Raw genomic sequence first — 21,856 nt, 5'->3', positions numbered from 1 at the left:
ACGAGATTGCTGAATACAATCGAAAATAGGAAAATAAATTGACTTGGACATGTGCTAAGACTACCTCTTGACGAAGGTGCAAGAAGGAACGGTGGGATGGCCAGGCAAGAGAGGGTGGAGGAATGTCAAAATTACGGACGATGTGGAAGAAGGCAATGGGTATGAGGACATAAAAGAGGAGGACACATGAAAGGAAAACATGGCGGAGAAGAGATCGCCTTGGACCTGCCAACCACGGAAGATGACCTATATTGATGATTCATGTTTACTTTCAGGGTGGATTTCCATTTCAAACGATTCTTATAATCCCCTTGCATAAATAAATGATAAATTTCATCACGCACATTATCCATATTCGTTATTCTTTTCACTAGTTTTCAATTCTTCACAATGTTTACTCTATGCTGACTCTCTGCCCCCCTCCCCGCTATGAATTATTCTGTAACTATAGATCCAGTAATCACTGCTGCCTATCCATCTTATAAACCTAACATACATACCTTGTGTATTATACTTTCTTTCACCATTTTTCTCTTGATGTTTTCTAGTATATCTCTATCTACGGACGCAGTAATAATATTCCATGCCCCTATCATAACTATTACAGTCCACTTATGAGTATGTTTCCCTTCTAATTTCAGCTCGGAAATGAGGATTTCCCGTAATAACAGCTGTGACACCATATACCTGGGCATAGAGGCATATTCCTGCTTTCGGGAAAGACTCTGGCCTCAGTGGACAAAATCCCATAGTTGGCAGGACTTTCACGTTTTAAGCCCATTATGGTTTCTCTGAATAAATAATTGAGTTAATTTTCAGCTTCTTCTTCAAAGGTATTTTTAAACGTGGCACCATCACTTTGAACTGACGTCAGTCGAACAAGAAGATACAAGGTTTGTCCCAAAAGTAGTATGACTTATTTTTTTCCCAGACATACGGGCGGCGGTTTCTCTGGCTGGGTTCGAGGGAGGGCAGTCTCAGGAAAAGGCTGGAGGCCGGTGGCTGTAGGCTCCCAGCCTTTGTGGAGTGCAGATCGTTCTTTTGCCAAGCCTCTATAACGTGATCTCGTTACACTCCGTCATAAACCTATTATTGGAACAGCGCGACGATATCGAAGTTTGAAACTGGTCAAAACCGGGAAAGAGACTCATAACATGCTCAAGGCAACTTATGGAGATAACGCCATGGGTAGATCGGGTGTTTTTGAAAGACAAAAGTTGTTTCCGGAGGGCAGAGATAATGTTGAAGACGTCAAACACTCCGGACGCCCTTCGACCTTAAAAATTTACGAAGATCTTGCAAGAGTGAAGGATTTGTTGAACTTGGATCGCATATTAAGTGTTGGCATGGTTTCTGATGAACTTGGATTCTCCAAAAGGGATGTGCATCGACTTGTGACCGGAAACATAGGCATAAGAAACGTGTGTGCGAATTTGATGCCGCGAGTGCTCTCTAAGTAACGGAGTAATGGACTACCTGACGCGGAACAACGTGGTAACCCCCACCTCAGACACCCTACAACCACTGACATTGCCCAACCAGACTTCTTCCTCTTCCCCTGCCTCAAATCCGTGCTGAAAGAACGTCGCCAGGGCTCGGTGGAGGCGTTACAACAGGCCTTGACGAGGAAGCTTTACAGCATTCTAGGCACCGTCTTCCAGAGGGTCTACGAGGCGTGGAAAACCCGCTGGCAGCAGTGTGTGGGCGCACAAGGATGCTACTTTAAAGACTTCTGGGTGAATGTATCAATTCTGGAAATTTATGTTTTTTAATCAACTCAGCACTACCACTTTTAGGGCAAAACCTGTACATGTATGCATCTGCAGCTACCTCTGAGGAACAGACCTAGTGGAAAGAACTGACCGCTCTTAATCAACAACATATCCGGCTAGCATGGCAGTCTCTCGAGGTTATTGATTCATCAAATACACCCTCGGATGACCCTAACCGAAGGTATCATGGATGAAATAATCATCCGTCACAAGCACGTCCCTAAAGGATCATCGTGAACATATTAGCCATTTCACCACACCTGGGAAATACCTGAACAATTAATCACTATCGTAAGCCGTAGCTTAGTTAAATTTTAAGCGAATTACGAATATGTAACAGGGGCTCAAGTCGATATAGAAAGAGGAATGAATAATAATAACATATTTATTGATAGTGTTAAAACGAAGATGAATATTAGTATAGGAATGACGATATAGAAATGAGAATAGGAAAGGAATATATTGGAAAGCGACAAGTTTTTATTTAATGTTAATATGATAATTGACCAGAGATGAAGGGTGTATATTATAGAGATGGGAACTTGCCAATTAAAAAAAACTATTGACTGTCTTTTAAAACTGGTTGTATTCATGAGTGAAGCTAAGTATGTATGCTTTTCATGACATATTGGTCAAATTTTATCCGTAGAACATGAATTGTAAAATTATTACCACGCTTGTTGTCTCTGAACAGAATAAAAAATTATTTAATTGTGATTTAAGGCATGGAAATTGCAAGTAAGATGCATGGTCATTAAAGACAAATTGAACAAACTCGCTTTTTTCTTATTCTATTGACCACAAATGAGATACGGAATAGTTATAAAATATTTCTCCTCGGTGCCAATTAGCACTTTAAAATTATTTCTGTTTCTCAACCTGAGGGGATTGTATTGAAATCGCTACTGGAACTCAAGGAAATCGAGGTCAGAAAAAATATCCGTTATTTGGTAGCACTGATATTCGACTAGCGATAGAATCGATTAGTTCGACATAAATTGGAGCTCACTTAATTTCTGTAAGTCACGTAATGTTTTCTGAGTGTATGATGTGTAGTTGAGATAGATTTGCGATGCTTTACGTTATTGGAATGGTTTTGTGAATACAAATTTTTGGTAAGTTACGTTGTAATTCATTCGAATGCGAGAACGCTAAAGCGTAAATATAAGTCGTACTTAGTAAATAGACATATTCACGTCAACCTCCTTGCATTCAATTTTAACCACTGCAATTTCTATGGGATATTTTTTCGAAACGTGGGTTTTTTTGCATGTTAACGCCACTCCTAACGTGAGAACATTGCTTCTGCAACTTGAACGTAGTTTCAGATGCAACTCGCCTTGCAATATTTTATGCAATCAATAATTGGTGACTCACCACATATGTATAATTAAGCAGTCATTTATGGATTGTACGCTGTGGTAATATTTCCCGAATTAATATTTTGCATTTTTCTCATTTTAGGTTTGCATGTACGGGTATATATGATAATATTGTGCCTCAGTTTAATAGGTGGATATGATTATATGCATCTGGCATTAAACCTATATTGTTGAGTGGTCTAAGAACTGTAACCATGAGCGGTAGGAATGGTGGTCCAAAGAGGAGCGCTGATAAAAGTAAAAGTTTGAGTCATAGGAGTGTTGCTAAAAATTCATCTAAAACCTGGGGTGGGACTGTTCAGAGTGGCTGGAGCAAAAAGGCTGACTCACGTGCAATATCAAATGGTGCTCTTGATGACAGTGTGGTTTGTGCGAAACCAAAAAATGATTATGGAAGGTAATTCTTTTTATTTTGACAACTATAACGTAATTAAGGAAGGTTGGCACTTAATTTTTTTTTAATTTGATACTTTCCCTTCCTCTAATGATTTTGCCATCCACGTAGACTGACTTACAAAGTAAGTGGAGTACAAGTAAAACTCTTGTTTTTCAGTGAGCCCAAGCATAATTCATCGCATTTCAAAGTTGAATTGCAAAAGCTTTATCTGTCCAAAGAAAAAGAGTTGGCTCTTTTGGAAACTCTAAAGGAAATCCATGGCGAGGTACGTTTATGTTAACAGTCAAAGATTTTTTTTCCTGCAAAATGAACATTATTTAACATTTCTCTATGTCCAGAACTCCTGGGTAAATGTTAGTGTTTTAATTTTTTGAAATTGTAACTGCCTTACTTATCGCTTACCTCTAAAAAAATTACTTCATTAGGTGTTTACCATGAATAACTTTTTCATGAATGGTTCGCATTTTCATCTTTTTTTTTAAATTAACACACCATTATTCTAAGTATTTGATAGTCGGCCATATAAGGTGGGTTTTGGATGGATACGGGATGAACATACCCACTTTTCTTAGCCTTGCTTAAAAAGACACAACTATGCCCCACACTAATAAGCTGGTCTTCAATTCCACGTACGTTTTATCTCCCTTCATTCTGCCCAACATGCCTATCCTTTTCCTACCCCTACTTCCCTCTCCTTGCATCCTATGAACTTCTCCACACAATCCTCATTCCTCCTCACCATGCCTAGTATATCTTCTTTGGTTTTCCATTCATTTTAATTTTCCCATCCCTCTCTGCACCCACTTCTTAGAAGACTCCAGTCTACACCTATCAATGTCCTTCAACAGACAAGTTTTTGAGCCATGCAAACCACACCTGGTCCCAAAGTGTTCATTGGTCTTCTCATAACAATTTCTCTTAACATCCTTATCATCAATTCCCCCTTTCATGGGAAACATTTTTGCCAAATGCACTGTTCCTTACGGCTTTGGCCATCTTGGTCCAAAACACTTCCAAGATTGGTAAAATGTGTCATCTGCTCTTGCTTTTATCTTCATTTTTTTAGCATTTAACTCTGATTTCCTCCTCGGAAACTTCATAGCCTTCATTTTTTTAAGTAAATTCTCATCACGCTAATTTTCTAATGCATTTGGCAATGATTGTAACCCCTTGACTGACCGTTAACTAATGCTTGATCATCCATAAACGTACCTGATGGTGAATTTATGGATTCTCTGCCAACTTTCATTCCTATCTATTGTTCTTCCCATGCCTCTTTTACCATTTGCTCCATATATATGTTGAAAAGCATGGTTAATAGTAAACACACCTGTCTCACTTCTTCCTAGCTCTCCTCATGCCAACAATAAATCTACCACACACACCTGAGCAGTCTTGCAAAATGTACAGGTTGAAGATAGTTCACCTATGCCTGCCATCTACTCCCACATTCTGTAAAACATTAATTTATTCTATACAATTCACGTTACCTGATCTATTAACTTCAAGTACAGCTGATGAACAAGGTTCAAAGACTGGGTGATGCCTTTGACAGCCCTCCCTACCTAAAAAGCCAAATATTTTGATTTCTGGTCGCTAGTATTTCATTGGGAGGCCAATGGTTGGAAGAGCTATCCTGTAATTTTTCAAAATGTATATTTTCTAGAAGGAGCGTTGAAATGAGTCTCCTGAATCTAGAAAAAATATTTATGCACATCTGTTTTTCATTGTTTTATGGCTTCAATACTGCAAATGTTTAAAAGGGTTGTATCTCTTAAATATCACACACCTGCACCTTGCAGTATTAGCACCACCAATCCACTTGGCCAGTTAGACGAAATACAGGGTGGAGCAGAATGGACTCCCTGATTTGACGGGTAAATTGTAAAAAATAAACCAACCAAGATGATTAAAAAAGGTTTTTATATCTGAAAACTACATCCAATGCCATTTTTTTCATAAGGTTTTGAAAATTATTTCATCCAGGTAACCTTCATGAGCAATGCACTTTAAGTCATGCAAAAAAGTTTTCGAAAACTATTCTCAACATATCTTGTGTTATTCCAGTGATGACATCTGTAATTGCCTCCTTAAGAGCTTCAAAGATCCTCGGTTAAACTTTGTAAACCTCAGCTTTGAGATATCCCCTAAGAAAAAAATCACATGGGCCCAAAATCCAGGGAGCAAAGGGGCCATGGAACATCACTTCATAGGGATATCAGGTGGCCAGGAAATTATTCTTGCAGGATTTGGCATGAATGATGGACAGAATGAGCCCTGGCACCATCCTGTTGAAACCAAAAGGCTTCTATGTCATATTCCCCACCATACTCTTTCATTTTGGGGAGTAAAAAGTTCTCCAGCATATCACAACAGTGCACAGTTCATAGTAACAGTTGAACCTCAACATCCAAAAAAAGTAAGGCCCAATAATGCCTATGGAGGACACAGTGCACCAAACTGTCACTTTGGGGCTATGAAGAGGTCTTGGGCGAAGTTCATGAGGATTGTCAGTCGCCCGGTTACGAAAATTTTGCTTACTTACTGAGCTGGAGAGGTGAAAATGTGCTTCATTGCTAGACCACAGTGCCCTCTGATTTGCCACCACATTATCATTGTTCTTAAAGAATGTTTCTATGACAAAACCTGGATGCTCACCAGAGACCACTGCATGGTGACTACTACTGCTAGTGGCTTCGTTTCCCCCAGCTAATGCCACTGCTTCCACTCCGCTAATTCACCTGCTCTTCAGTGATTTTTTGGAACCAGGGAGTCCATTCTGCCCCACCCTGTATCTTTAAAAGGCCTCCTCATAGGAATTACCAACTTTATGGGTTTCAATGAGAACATTACTTTATATGTAGTTACACTTGCCAAATTGGAGGATTATATGGGTAAGTTAATAAATAAGTCGCAAATTTCATCAAGACAAGCGCAGGAACTGTTGCAAACATCTCATTGGGAACACTTGGAACATCCACCGTGCAGTCCTGACTTAGCCCTTAGTGATTTTTACCTGTTCAGGCCCCATTAGAAAATCTTTTGGGTGGCTGATGTTCTGAAAATTATGTTGCCGTATGGGTTTCTCATTAGCTGTGACAGCAAACAAAAGACTTCTTTGCTGCCGGCTGTCAAGGGCTTCTAAAGAGATGGGATAAGTGTTTGAATGTATAGGGTTAATATCTAGAAAAGGGAAATAAATTTCTGTAAGTTACTTTGATTATTATTTCCTCTATCCAGTTTTGCAAGCTATTTATTGAATAATCCCCATACTAACCTTGAAATGTACCTTTAATTCACCATTCAAATAGGAAAAAACATTGCCGTCATGTTTGTTTTACAGCAGTCATAACATCATTTATGAAAATGAACTTCCATGCCCTCTGTATTTAAAATGAAAGAAGTAACTTGGTAATTCCACACAAAATTTATTAAAATACAATGTAGGTTTTGACGTTGGATGTTATCATCAGGTTGACGAAACCTGATGATGACGTCCAACATTTTTAATAAGTTTGGTGTGGAATTGCCAAGTTACTTCTTTCATTTTAAATTTGTTGTGTACTTTTCATAAAGTTAAGTTATTGAGAGTGGACCAGGTGTATGAAGCCCTACCAACTCCAGTAGCGTACCAGGTTTTGCACATTGTACTGAATGGAGCATGAAGCTCTGCACAGATTCTGGCTGGCTGGCTTCTCCCAATGGTCTCTTGAGGACATGGAGAGATTGCAGCTTCTTATGTGATTTTCCATGGATGAAAACTTGTTTTTGCTTTGGGGAATTGATTCCACCATCTGTACATCAAAATCTTTTGTCATCCTTAGTTGCTCTCCAGGTTGTAATGATTTATCGTATAAAACTTTTTCATTCCCCCAAAAAAAACACATTGAGCATTCCAAGTTTTGGTGAATAATCATCTTCAGGTACAGTTTAATTATGCTCATCCCTGTGTATATGTTTTACCGAGGGGGAAAGAGTACAAATTCCTGCCAGAAAATGTACAGATAGACAAACATGGCTAATCTTCATTTGTTCCTTGATACCCATGTTTTGTTCTGTTTTGTGGTGTTGTAAACATTTTATAATGTTTAGAAAATTTTATTCAGTCATTTTCTTTTCCTTTTTGTTCTAAACTGCATTAACCTACCAAAGGATAGTTTCATTTAATTGGGGGAAATTTTACAGACATCCTATCATCTTTACCCTTGCTTTGAACTTGCTTGCAACCTTTCTTGAGTCTAAGCAAGTCCAAATCAATTAAGGCCCATTTATAAAATTTTACAAGGAAAGGTAAAAAAAATGCTCTTTACCCTCTTGTGTAATATTATGATGAATATTGTTTGGGATTTATGGTCATAAGATTTTGTCTGAGAAAATATCCAGAACTTGGCATTTGACTTTGTGAAACTTGCCCCTGATGTCGAATAGACATCTCTTCCATGTGGCCTTAGTATTAGTAGGGCAACATACTGTATGTGTTTCCAGTCATAGAGAACGTTGGTCATAAGGTTTCATAGCATGAATTTTATATTTTTTCAGGACTTCAAGTTGAATGAAATTTCTTCTTATAAAGACAAAAGGGAAAACCTCAGCCATCAATATTGGATGACCAATGGGAATCTTATTGTGCAAGGTGCAATAGATTATTCCTCGAAGAGGAGGGTGGTAGATCTGGAAGAGAAAGTAAATGCATTTGCTCTGAAGAAACTGATGAGGTTAGTAAATTCTAGAAGTTGTTCGGAAAATATATGCATCATGTACGTTCAAGAAAAGGTATGTTTATTCATGCATTTTCCTTAGTCAACTCTAATCGTAAAGATATCCCTTTCAAATCACTCTTAATGATTTTACAATGTAACCAATACTGGAGCATTTAGCAATCCTTATTTTCTCAGTGGGCTGAACCAGCTTCTAACCTGGTCTTAACTCATGCATACATGACATATTTTATTACTACTTAATGACTTTCTGACTTTTGGAAAGTAATATTTTACACACCCATAGAGGTGCCTGTTAAAATAAGACCGTGAAAACTTCATACCAAATAGATGCTGAATGTCAGTTGTGGTTGTATGGCATAAGGAATAGATGATAGTTAACTGTTTTCAGTATTTTTTTTTGATAATGTAGAGGTTTCATTTTATGAATGAATTTGGAACATATCTCTCATTTATTTCAGCTATGGCTTCCATAGGTCACATTGTTTAGAAGCCCTTGATTTAATGGATGGCGATGTGGGTAAATCACTTGAGCTTCTACTCTCCCAATATTTTCAACTAGGTTTGAAATTTGACAATGTTCTCATTGAAGAAGATAGCCAAAGTTGGAATAAGTGTGGTGCAAGTGAAAGTGACGAATTAGCAATCCATTTCCTTAGAGACGAGGAGAAAGATGTATTATTATCAATTTATGAAAGTGCCTTTGTAGAGAGAATTCCTAACCAAGTGTGGGTGATAAGTTTACATTTAGATTATCTTTTGAAAAAGAATCAAAGTGCTGTGATAGAACCATTGGACAACAAAAAAAGTGCCAAGAAGAAGAGAGAACCTTGTCGCTATTTTTTGAAGGGCCAGTGTAAATATACGTATGACTGTAAATACTCACATGAAAATCCCGAGTCCAAAGCCAAAGTTCCAGATGATAGGCACTTGAGGCCAGATGAGGAGGAGATGAGGACCTTCGAGCTTGAAATCAGATTTCCAACGGGCTGTATGTATCCACTCGAACCGGCAGTGGTGTGTATCTCCACCAAGAATCCAGAGTTCCCAAAAGAGTCGTGCCTTCGTATAACAAAGCGTTTGCTTGACGAGGCACGAGTAATTGCCCAAGATCATGGGACGGCCGCCATCTACACCCTCACTGAAATGCTGAACATTGAACATTTGATATGTGATGTGGTGGAGAAGGAGAGGATAGATTTTGAGGAGGGAAGGCCTCTCATTTGGGCTCCAAGTGAGGCAGGGGTGGACAATGAGATGAGTGTGGCCGCTCCGGAGGTCAAAGAGAAGATGGGGCAAGGTGGGAAAAGGGAACCAAGGGCTGGACCAACAAATGAAGAGATTTGCCGAGAAGATGAGAAGATTCGTCAGAGGTTTATGGATAAGCAGGTCTGTAAATGCCCATTTACCCAGTTCCTTCATGCCTTCCTCTATCTTTTCTTCTTTAATGAGTAGTTGGGAGGAAATATCAAATGAATGCTCCCAAGAAAAATTCTGTGCATTGGAATGAGTCATATCAATAAATGTATGTGCCCCAGATGACATTGGTGGGTTTAAAGCCTTTCATAAAATTTATTAAGGAAGACATTGAGATCCCATTTACCTGTCATAAGATTGGGATGGATGGAATGGCATCATTGCATACTAAAATTCATTACTGCTTACATAAATATGAACTTTCTTGGTGAATAAAGATGAAGAATGTTTTATGTCCACTACCTTAGCTAATAACAAGCGTGCTTACTCATGCTTTTTTTAAACAAAGGAGGAAAACTCATTAAACTTGTAAATGTGCATTACTTCAAATGTGGGGAATGAGAACTAAAACAAGGCATCCAAATCTTTCATGGTGTTTTATGTAGAATCGGATTCACTCCCAGGAGATGAAATCAAGCAGAGCTCAAGCAACCCAACAATATGCTACACAGACATACACATTCTGTGACTCTTTACAGAAAAACTTATCCCTTACAAGGGATGGCTACACATTCTGTCAGTTAGTGGCACTTAATTGGGGTTGTTTGGGAGCCTTGTAAAGGAAATACCGTAAATGGGTCATGAGAACACAATGTAATTTGTAAGGCAATACCTTGCCTGGAATCAGCTTACCTAATCCACATAGGCACCCACATATTTACTGATAACAAGGGGTATACTAGTCCAGTGGGTGGAGCACTGGCTACTGACTGGAAGCCCCAGGTCCGATTCTGGTTGATGTCTCTGGACACTCTCAGTTTCACCCAAGCTGTGTAATTTTTTGGGTACCAGATCTTCCTGGGAAACTTCAGGTAGCATATGTGAAGGAATTAGCCCCCAACCCTGTTTTAACATTTGAATTCCAAATGCCATTGAACTCAGTATTAGGTGAGCTCTACCCTCACCTGTAAAGCCAACCCCCAAGTTGTTCACTGTGATGTTTTACAAGGTGGCTGTTCACTCTTGGTATTATTGTCATTAGTCCCTCTAAGATTCTATAAATATTTCTGCGAGCTGTGAAAGATATTATCCTATCCTCAAGAGTAATGTAATGGTTAAATTTCGATTTTGCATTTGCATCTTATCGTTTTTGTTGTAATGCCCATTTTTCTTTTAAGGCCTTAATATGTACGGATTGTATTAAATATACTTATTTTGTTTAGGATCAAGCGGAATATCAACGTATGATGAGAGCTCGAAAGTCTCTTCCTGCCTGGAAGATGAAAAAAGATATTTTGAAAGTAATTACTGAAAATCAGGTAAGTGTTCTAGTGATGGATTTATATGGAATATTGCATAAGAATGTTTGTCTTAATCATTTTATAGAGTCCATTTAATCAAGGTGGATTTCTTGAATAGTGTAATGATTAGATATTAGTGAATTTGATGGTTTCAGGCTGTGCTATGTAAAAATACATGATCACTGAATAATTAAACTTTGTATTTTTTTCACAAAACTTTATTATACTACTACTGGTTTCAATGCATAGGTGAAATCAGGTTATAAATCTCATACATGTCCAGGAAATCTATATACTTATACTAAGAGGGAAGGTGGTCTATGGAAGGGGATTCGATGTGGGAAGGGGAAGAAGGGGGCAAGTATCAGTTAGGAGGTGGCCATGCGGGGGTTATGGGTTGTTACAATGAAGTGGTTGATGGGGAAGAGACAATGTGTTGGCAGGTAAGAAGGGGGGGGGGGGGGGGGGGAAGGAGACAAAGAGTTTAAGAATGCACTTTGTGATGAACTAGGAAACTTCCAAAAGAGGTGAATGAGTATCTTACAAAGATTTTTTAATTAACCGAGTGATAGCTTGTAATATAATAAAGTTTTGCGAAAAAATGCCAAGTTTTACTAATTCAGTGTTTAGATACTAGTGGCTACATTCCCTTCTCCACAGTCATTAATCTAAAATTTCTGTGAAAAATGTGTAAACTTAGGCAGAAAATTTGGGATTTGACAAGCACTCATTCAGTAATGTTAAGAAGTTTATGAATTTCACGCAAAACTGCCATGTATATCTTCATGATTTGTTACAAAACCTGCAAATTCACAAATTGCTGAAAAATTACAAAATACAGGAATTATTGGCGATGCATGCCATTTTGTAAGACCAGGAAATATTTGGATTGAATATTTTGCTTTGTGTCAAGTGTGTTGTGAAGTATGGGATTGAAAAATTGATTTCACCAAAGCAAATATTTTGCTATTCCACTTTATCAAATTTTTTTAATAGAAAGTCAAATGTTGATGGATGGTGCTGTTGTTTCTCTGTCTCTAGATCAGAATTTCAACGTATATTGCATTACATAGAAAGATGTATTACTGCAGACCATCCATGCCTATGAGTTTATTTCCCTCATTATTTTTTATTGCCTTTAGGTTGGGTTATTATTGGAAATGAATGTCGTGTGCAAGCACTAGAATGTTCTCTTTAAATACCTTGCAAAATAATTTCCTTAAAATTCTTGGAAAAAGTTGGCATCAGATGCTTATGAATGTGTTCATTCAGAAGGCATGCCTTTTAGCCTCCTCTCTGTTATATTTATTAGGGTTTATTATGTTTACTTGGATTATGAAGGTTTAGATCCCCACTAAAATTTGCTTTATTTTCCTTCCAGGTGGTGGTTATCAGTGGCATGACTGGTTGTGGTAAGAGTACGCAGGTTCCGCAGTTTATTCTTGATGAGTGGTTGGGAGACAAGGGATGGAATGGGGCTGAGCATCGAGAGATAGTTTGCACCCAGCCACGAAGAATATCAGCAATCGGGGTGGCCGAAAGAGTGGCCGATGAAAGAGTGGAGCGAATTGGGAACACAATTGGTTATCAGGTGATTTGTTCACTCTGGGTATACTTTTTGGCCTTTGTACTTGCCATTGGTAGGCATTAATTTGGTAATGTCGTACATAAAGGTTGTATGGTTGGTCATGTTTGTGTTGAGAATTTTTGATCTACATTTACCTTATTATACGTAGTTTTCTTCAGTTAAACAAGTAATTCTTACTTTTATTTGCATTTTTATTCCAGATACGCCTGGAGAGTAAAATGTGTTCAGCCACTCGACTCCTGTTTTGCACCACTGGCATCCTTCTGAGACGTCTGGAGAGTGACCCCTTATTGAGAGGTGTTTCTCACGTTCTTGTTGATGAAGTTCATGAAAGGAGTGAGGAGAGGTAAGGACTTTGATTCAAAGAACATTTTGTTTTTCCTGAACATGTAATTTTGTTCTAAGTTCACCACAATGGTACATTGAGTCTGGTGAGATCAATTATGACGTCTAAAGAACTAGTCGTTAATCGATCAACCTTCCAGGGATGATAGTACTCATAGATGCATTCCTTATTGATGTGTGAATCATTCTTTTTCGCCTTGAATCCAATTGAGTAAACTATTTTAACTTTGAATTGTCTACAATTGTAATGGCTTCGATTTGACATGATTCAAAATTTGTATTTTGCCCATTTATATTTAATAATTGAAAGTGACTTGTCTTAAATACATTTTTTTTATAGCTCATATACATTTGTTACAAATTTGTACCATTTTTTTTTAAAGGGACAAAACATAATACTAGTGTATTTTTCATGTCTGGAAATACATAATGATATTAAAAAAAATACATGGTAATATTTAACTGCACCATGTATAACTTAATGGAAATTATGGATGTTAAAATAACTGTATTTAACACACTTTTATTGGTGCATTGCACATTTGAAAGTAGAAATTGAAAGTTGCTCTTCTTCACATTCCTGACTTCAAAATTTACTTGATTAGATACTATTATAAACAATACTGTTGATGCTACATTGGAATGTTTCTGAAACCCTAGATTTTACTCAGTAATATTTTGGTGGGATTTATTCTTGGTATCTTCGTTGATAATAATTAAATCTGTCTATTTTGAAATTTATTTTAAATCATGTAGTAATGCAACTGAGTAGGAATCATTTATGTATTTATTTGAATTTGAGCACCATGCCAGGTAAATACTCCATTCAAGGAATGAATTTTTTTTCACTAGCTGTAAGATATGTCCTAATATTCTCCAACATTATGAATTAGTTATAGAATCATTTCTAATTAATATAAAACAATTTCAGCTCTTTTAAATTGTTAAAACAGTTAACCTTGTGGAAATTTTGCTTCCCATCAGAGTCATTGTGGTGACTCCTAAATGAAAGCCATTATTAGTTTTTTTTTTATTTTCATTCATATTATAGTATTTTCTGAACATTACACTCGAAAAAACACACAGGTGTCATGATATGATTTATATATATTTTGATATTTTTTTAAATTGAACACTTCAATGTTTGGCTTCAAAGTTCCAATAATGCTGAGCAATCTCTCCACTGTTAGCAAGATTTTTACTTAGATAAGCCATCACAATGTTTTAAATAATTTTGTTAATTACCTACAGTTGAATGTCTGTTTTGGAGGGAGAAATGCTCTAATATTTACACTCGTAAAGTTGGCATTGTCCATGGCATTACGTCAGGGAAATATTAAATATTAAAAATGTTGGTGCCAGCACTGAAAAAATTTTTTTATCCTTGAAAACCTCAAATCAGAAATCAGATAATTGCTGGCAGGATTAAGTTTGCTTCCTCTACATGACTAGGAGAATAGGAGCCTTCAATTTTTGAGGCTGATTCTTGACATTAATCCTCAGCATTTATGTTGGTAAGGTAAAAATGGTCCTGTACATCACAGGAAGCTTCTAGCCTGTTGAGAAGGGCTCTGTTAAATAGTGATCCAGGAGCTACATAATAGAACTATAATAAACTTCTTCTATAATAAGCTTCTGAATACTTTGGCAATCCAAGTTTTACTCCATTAATTTTTGTTGTTTTTAAGCTTATGTGTGAAATTAAGCAACAATAATTAATGATTTAAGGAACATGTTACAGATTTTTCAAATACATCAACGTGAAGTAGTGCATATTTATTCATGATCCAAGCCTTGGCTGTATTTTCATATCATACTCTGTTTTCAGTTAAATATTCATACAATGAATATTGTTCATGTATGATTGCTGAAAGTTGACCAAACCTGCATTAGCAATTTTGTGAGCCTGGTGAATTTTTTGATGCAAAACAATGAGTTTTTTTATCCAGCAGTTCTATTCAGATCAATGAGCTAGATATTAGAAGTTCTCAAAAAATCAAGGTGTCTAGGCTTCTTATATAATTGATTTCATCAATTTACTTTAGAGATAAATGCATATTACTCACCACCTCCTACTAACTGTTCTGTGCTCCTTTATTTGCAGTGACTTCTTGCTGATGATTCTCCGAGATCTTTTACCTCAGAGGCCAGATCTCAAAGTCATATTGATGAGTGCTACTATGAATGCAGAACTGTTTTCCAGTTATTTCAGTGGAATCCCTATAGTTGAAATTCCAGGTAAAATATATTATTCTGTATGAATCCATTAAAATGAGGTTGGTGAGCTTGGCTCTAATGCATAGAACAACTGCTCTGCAGGTTGTATGGTATGTAATTCCTATAATTTTTTTGATCTGGTATTCCATAATTGCCTTATTTAAAGAGTTAGTAGAATTTCTATTATAATCTTGAGCTCATTTTTACAAATTGTAAAGAGTTATAGCAAGGGTTTCCGAATGTGAACATTAATGTGGTATGTTCTTTTAAAAGGTAAACTGGAATGCAGTGGTAAAAATTGAGATTTGGTGAATTTCAGAGGTTTGAATTGTTGCCCTATGAAAATGAAAAGTTGTTTCAGTTGTCCTTTCCCTTGATTACATTTCTATTTTTTCTAGCAAGTACGTAAGTCCCTCCTGCCTGACCCTTATTGTACATATTTGACCCTTCAGTCAAGTTTTGTTTCAACCAAGACCAGGGCCTCCTCCCAGGGTTTAGCTCACTTTCCAGATCTCCACCTTAACAATTTAACTCACTTTCCAGATCTCCACCTAAACACACATGTTACATTACATGTTTTTAACTTGACCCTTGCAGAAGCCCGATTCAAACTTCCACTGGCCTCTGTTGTGACTTAAGGTCCCTTGCTATCCCAATGTCTTAGTCCCTATCCAGGTCATGCACATTGTACTGTTTTTGGTCTGATGCTGATTTCTGCTTGTGCCATAAGATACCATTTTTTCCCAATAAAAGGTGAATTATTTTAGTCTAAATTTGGCATTGAAGAAATCACTCAGTCACTTCAACTAAGGCCTATGGAAAAAATCTTTTGTTTCGGAGGGTTATACAATGTAATATGAAGAATACCATTTGTTTTATTTTTCATGGCACTTAGAAGTTTCCATAATTTATAATTTAGTCTTTGAGGGAAGAGGCATGTTATATGTGTATAAAGACAAATGGAGAAAATAAGTTTGACTGAGAAGATGATGTTTTTTTATGAAGGATTTATGAACAATTTACATACTTTTGATAGATCGATTATGTGTGATTTTATTGCTAATAACTTGAAAATTAAATGTGATGTGACAAAAGAAGGATAACATGCAGTGATATTCTCAAGAAGAATGCACTTTATAAAATCCAGATTAAGTTAAAAATACTCATGGATTAATGTTCAGTTTGTACACTCTCGATAAATGACCTATGTTCAACAAAAGTTATATTTTGAGGTCAATGTATTGAGTTTGGAGTATCGTTTAATCCAGTGGTTAAAATACTGAACCTGATACTACTGACCTGAAGGCCTGGGTTTGATTTCTCTAGGCACCATCACCTTCACCCCTGCTTTGTGATTTTTAGGGTACCAAAACTTCCTGGGAAACCATAGGCGGCACTGGGAAAGGACCCAGACCTCCCTACCCTGATGTGTACATTTCACATGCCATTAGGCTTAGAATTAGGTGATCTATACCCTCACCCGTCAAACCAATCTTCGGGTTGATAACTGTAGTTATACTGAGTTTTTATCTTGCTAGTGTGTGTAGGTAACTACATTTAGCACCTAATAATATGCCTGAATTAATTGGAAAAAAGTATGGAAGTATTTTTGCTATAAAGAATGCTTACAGTGTTGCTCTGCAGAGTGTAAATGTTTATGCTTTTGGAGGTTAGATGATAAGGGTTAAAGAATTCCAATCCCTATGCATATTTTGGACTTAATTATTCACATATTCAACTGCGCTAACAACTGATTCCCCTGGTTTTAGGAGCTTCATTTGTTTTTCAGATTTTTCCACAAGGGGACTAGAAAGGAATCCGAGATCAACCTTGTCTTTTAACTATTATCATTTTTTGTGTTGCTCACTACTATATCTGCTACCAATTTTCTATTGCAGAATTAAATGATGGTCATTTGTGCTTAAATTCATTTTTACGGTGAATCACCCCCTCTTAAATTTTTCATTCTGTAGGCATTTCTGATATAAATTTGAAAAAGTCAGTTGGTTGATTTTTTATTGGTGTGTTTGTTACTTTAAGGGAGGACTTTTCCAGTTGAGCAGTTCTTTCTGGAAGACATCATTGAAATGACACGATACGCAATGGAGGAGAATTCTCCCTTTGCCAGACCCCTTAAATTTAAGAGTAATTTATCTAAAGACTGTGTTAAGGGAAATGCAGCTATAGAGTCCCTGAAGGATGCGCTGGATAGCATAGATTTGGAGCATGAGATGGTTGCTGAAGATGGTTTCAAAGTTCCTAAGGATAATGTACGTGATGAAAATCTGACTGTGCCGCAATTTTTCTACAGATATCAAGGTAAGGGTTAATGGCTTTTGAGTCCACAGCTTTACTGTCATGATGCCACTTACAAGCTGTGGTTTTTTTAATAATGTGATGAAGATCAGTTCTGTGCACCAATTAATTTGGGTGTTGAAGAACATTAAAGAGAAACGCCATTATGCATGCAGTCTTAATGATACTGATCACATAATGGAGAGCATCTAAAGTGATTCATTGAAGCTATACATGAGTGAGATTTCTCAATGCTGTCTATATATATGTATGCATGTGTACTTAATAATATCACTCGGCTATTGAATGGCCATTATCAACAGCCTCTGTTGATGTCAGATGTTACATTAGGTGAAATCTGTCTACATGTATTGAGCTGTGATTGGACAACATTCACAAAATTGGGTGCAATACTTAGTTACGCTAAATTTGGCAGGTACTGGATCAATTCGATTAGCATGAGTATAATTATTTTCTCTGTATTTTATATGCCAGGTCACTTCCAGTTGCTACAGATATCTTTAATTCTACTGAAACCAATGTGGATTCCTATGCCACCAAAGAAATTAAAAGTTTTAATTATTAATGTGCTTCATTTCTTTTAATTATTGTATTTCTTGAAATTTGATTTACGCTACATTTTAATAGACTAATAGGTGGTTTATGTTTGAATATTTATGTATACAGGGTGCAGCAACATAGCTTCCTTTTTTCAATTCAGTTTGCTTAGGATAGAAGGAAGTTATGTTGCCGCACCTGCATAACCTCTGCATCATAAATTACTAGAAAGGCTTTGTAGTTATAAATAAATCCTGTTTTGATAAAATGTACATTTTTTTGCTTTTTTTATATTCTATGTACCATCTTTATTTCATCCACATTTAAGATTTTTAACCAAGCTCTTAATTTGAATATCTTTTTTCCTTCATTTAATATAATAATCTATTTACTGTGTTGGTGGAAAAAATTTGTATAATTTTCCTCAAAAGTATTTTCTCTCTGGAATAATCTTTTAGGTTTAACATTTTGCTCTGTGAGTGATATGCATAAATAATTGTCTTCCACCATTGTTTCTTGCCCTTTTCAGATTACAGCAAGCATACTTGTAAAACAATGGTTTTGATGGACCCAGAGAAAATAAATTATGATCTAATCGAAACGTTGCTTGTCTGGATTGCAACTGGAAGTCATGAGTTTCCCAGGGAAGGTTCAATACTGGTAAGAGGCCATTCAGCTATTCACATATCATGATGTAATTTAAAATGTTCCAAACAAATTTGCCAGTTGTCACATGACTAGAGGGAAAATGTCTAGATTCCAAAGTATGAATAGTCAGCAATACGGAGAGTATTCTACGAAATTACTGGTAAGCTCACAATACTCTTCTTATTATCATAAAAGCATCTTAATTCTTTTGAAGTGCTCCAGTTGACTTCCAATGACCTTAGTTCAAAGAATATTAATGAATGACTTTTTCAAATATGCATGTAAATAATTTCTTGAGTAGTGATAAGCGGAGAGTAAAATTTATCGTTGCATCAACATTTTTGATACTGTTGCATAAATGAATGGGAAAGTCAAATAATATCCTTTATTGTTGTATGTGGTTTTTAATGGACTGTCATATGGCTTATCAGTAATGAATACCATTTCTTGAGAGTTGGCAGACCTAAGTGTAACAATCAGATTAATGTCTATACATGTTTGTATTTGTATACATGTTTGTTTCTAATTTGTTAATGTATGTCATGCTACTAGTGAAGGATCAGAACTTGGAAGGATCTTCACTTATTAATATCATATTAACTTTTTCCCAGTGAATCATCTTTGAAATTTGTTTTCTAAAAACTCTCTTGTGATCCTCCATAGGTCTTTTTGCCAGGAATGGCAGAAATAACAACTTTGCATGAACTGCTGAGTGACAATCCAGTTCTTTCACCTCGCAAAGGAAATTTTACACTTTTACCTCTTCATTCATCACTATCAAGTGAAGAGCAAGCCGCAGTGTTTCAGTAAGTTCTGTTTTCTCATGAAAATCTCTTAAAACACTTTTCTCTGTTCAATTTATCACTCTATACCATTCTCTAGTAATAGTCCTCTAATGTATTTAAAATTCATTGAAATTCTGCTTATCAAGGGTACTTTTTATTTTCATCCAGTGAAAAATGTATCCTTTATTTGATCAACCTGTACAGTTATGTGAGTGAATGTTATCCCCATGGACATCCTGTTACCGGTTGGGTACCTCCAAATTGAAAGAAAGAGCTGCTTGTTGCTGGCTATGCTCTGATATTTCCATTAAGTGATATCTTTGTTTATGAAGTGAAAAAAATGAACTACCATGAGCCAGAATTTGGCATGCAAGAAAATTTTTATGCAGCTAACTCTTTTGTGGTAAATATGTAGCCTTTTTGGGTGTGATTCCACTCAGTCAAAAATTGTGTGATTTGCCCTTAAATTGATTTCACCAAATCTTTGCACACTTTTTGTGTAGAATAATATTTTGTTTAAAATGAAAACATTCCAGCTTTGGCCAAAATAGGGAAGGGGGTCCTTGGGTCATGTTTTAGACAATTGATTTAGTTATCTTGTTATCAATTGGTCTTATTACTGTGATAACTGCCAGTCTTAACTTTTATCTTTTCTTCAATTAATGTTTTCATATCGATATTATTGAACTAAAAGAAAAATTTTCCTGCAGGAAAAGTAAGCCAGGAGTTAGGAAGATTGTTATATCAACCAATATTGCAGAAACATCGGTTACCATTGATGATTGTGTTTTTGTCATTGACTGTGGAAAAATGAAGGAGAAAAGGTAAGTAAATGCAAACTAAAGGTATAATTTGCTGGGCCACTTCTCTCATGCTTCTCCTGTATTCCTTACCCATGCATTTGAAAATTACAAATGGAGTCAAATGCAGTTACCGGCAGCATTGCAGGCTGCAATTACAGTCAAGCACTCACTTCTTTCCTAGCTGGTAGGTGCAACAATACCCTTATTCCTCTTTTTCTGCAACCACCAGGGTTGTTTTCATATGGATTCCTGTTTCCTCTGCAATATCTGTAAACAAAATACAACTTGATTTATTTTTTTCTCTTGAGCTTTGGGTAATTTCTGTTTCTTTGATCAACTCCAAAACCTCAACATTTGGATAAAGAAATAAGTAATCTCAAAACTCAATTTTTTCTTAAGAATTCAATTACAATATTGCTAGCAATAATATTTTTTAATTCAATTTTGCCAATGAACTTCATCTGTTATTTACAGTAAATTAACATGTTAGTTGATGTCAAAATTGACCATAGTAGAATCTCATCCATCCCACTCAGAAAGGCAAATTTTCAGGAACTAATTCTCTGGAATTTTCGTGCCAAACTATTCCGGCTGATTATGGTTGTAAGTGTACCCAGTACACTTCCTTCTGTTTCTGACAAAAATATGAATCCTAGTACACAGTGTATGGAGATGCCCAACCCAACCCACCAACATTACATCGAAACATGTTCCCGGATGATGTAGGTTTATCTTGGAATATTTAGACAACTTTCACACTAACAGGATAAATGCTGGCATTGCCCTTGTCACAGTTATGTACATTTGAATGTGGCATGCACTTCAGAGATTTTTCTAGCCAATCGGAACAGTTGGTTAATTCACCAAATTGAATTTGAGGCCAAGCGTGATGTATGCATATTTTCACACTAGTCCAATATGACCATTTTGCACTTTTCTTAAAAATTACCCCAAAAACTGAGGTTGAAACATTATGGAGTTAATGCCCTGAATGTTGTGAAACTACTAGTATCAAAAATTCTTGGCTATAAACCATCCTTATCAAGATCATATTAATGTTTTACATCTAAACTTGATGGCCGAATATCTTTGACATATCTGTACATAGATCCTCAATAATAATTGTGTTTTCTTTCTATATCCCTCGAATCTTTACTGGTTCAGTTAGTAATTTTTCTGCCATATCTTTAACAGTGCATACAGATTTTCCCTTCTTACTTCTTGATAGATCCTTTACCCTTCTGTGAAGCACACCAATTTCATTCTTGCTCTGTAAACTTCTCATGTCCTCGCACTTCACCTTCCACCATGCTTCTTTAGCCGTGTAGTTTCCAGCATCAGTTTAGTGTTTTAAACTTTATGTGCTTCCTTCTATCTAATTTTGTGTTTGCATTTATCCATTTACTTCAATCATGTATATTCTTAATCATCTGATCTATAATCCATGGTTTCCTTGTCCTTTTCCAGTCAACTGTTCCTATTGTTTTTTTTTTGTTGCTTTCAATATCCATTTCTTGATATGTTCCCATCTTTCTTCTCCATTGTCACTCATGATTTTTCTACTGCCTCCTGGTAGTCCTTTTTTTGTTCCAGTCAGTGCATTTGCTTTCTATTTCCTCACCCACGTTTCC

At 36.4% G+C, this 21,856-nt stretch overlaps 1 protein-coding gene across 1 annotated transcript in view; it reads left to right on the top strand.

The window, feature by feature from the left end:
- The first annotated feature begins 2,783 nt into the window (after positions 1-2,783).
- Positions 2,784-21,856, top strand: part of LOC139688047 (putative ATP-dependent RNA helicase DHX57) — a 32,810-nt gene continuing 13,737 nt past the window's right edge. Inside the window, exons 1-13 of the mRNA XM_071585463.1 lie at positions 2,784-2,887; positions 3,237-3,551; positions 3,708-3,816; positions 8,091-8,266; positions 8,731-9,658; positions 10,909-11,004; positions 12,368-12,577; positions 12,775-12,920; positions 15,024-15,157; positions 17,177-17,455; positions 18,519-18,649; positions 19,301-19,443; positions 20,133-20,246. Coding sequence (XP_071441564.1) covers positions 3,349-3,551; positions 3,708-3,816; positions 8,091-8,266; positions 8,731-9,658; positions 10,909-11,004; positions 12,368-12,577; positions 12,775-12,920; positions 15,024-15,157; positions 17,177-17,455; positions 18,519-18,649; positions 19,301-19,443; positions 20,133-20,246 — 2,669 coding nt within the window. The 5' untranslated portion in view covers positions 2,784-2,887; positions 3,237-3,348. The remainder of the gene's footprint in view (positions 2,888-3,236; positions 3,552-3,707; positions 3,817-8,090; positions 8,267-8,730; positions 9,659-10,908; positions 11,005-12,367; positions 12,578-12,774; positions 12,921-15,023; positions 15,158-17,176; positions 17,456-18,518; positions 18,650-19,300; positions 19,444-20,132; positions 20,247-21,856) is intronic.

Source organism: Hetaerina americana, unplaced genomic scaffold (assembly GCF_022747635.1).
Source record: "Hetaerina americana unplaced genomic scaffold, ioHetAmer1.1.p SCAF_2, whole genome shotgun sequence".
NCBI lineage: Eukaryota > Metazoa > Arthropoda > Insecta > Odonata > Calopterygidae > Hetaerina > Hetaerina americana.
The sequence above is the reverse complement of the archived record's forward strand: the minus strand, read 5'-3'. Positions and strand labels throughout refer to the sequence as shown.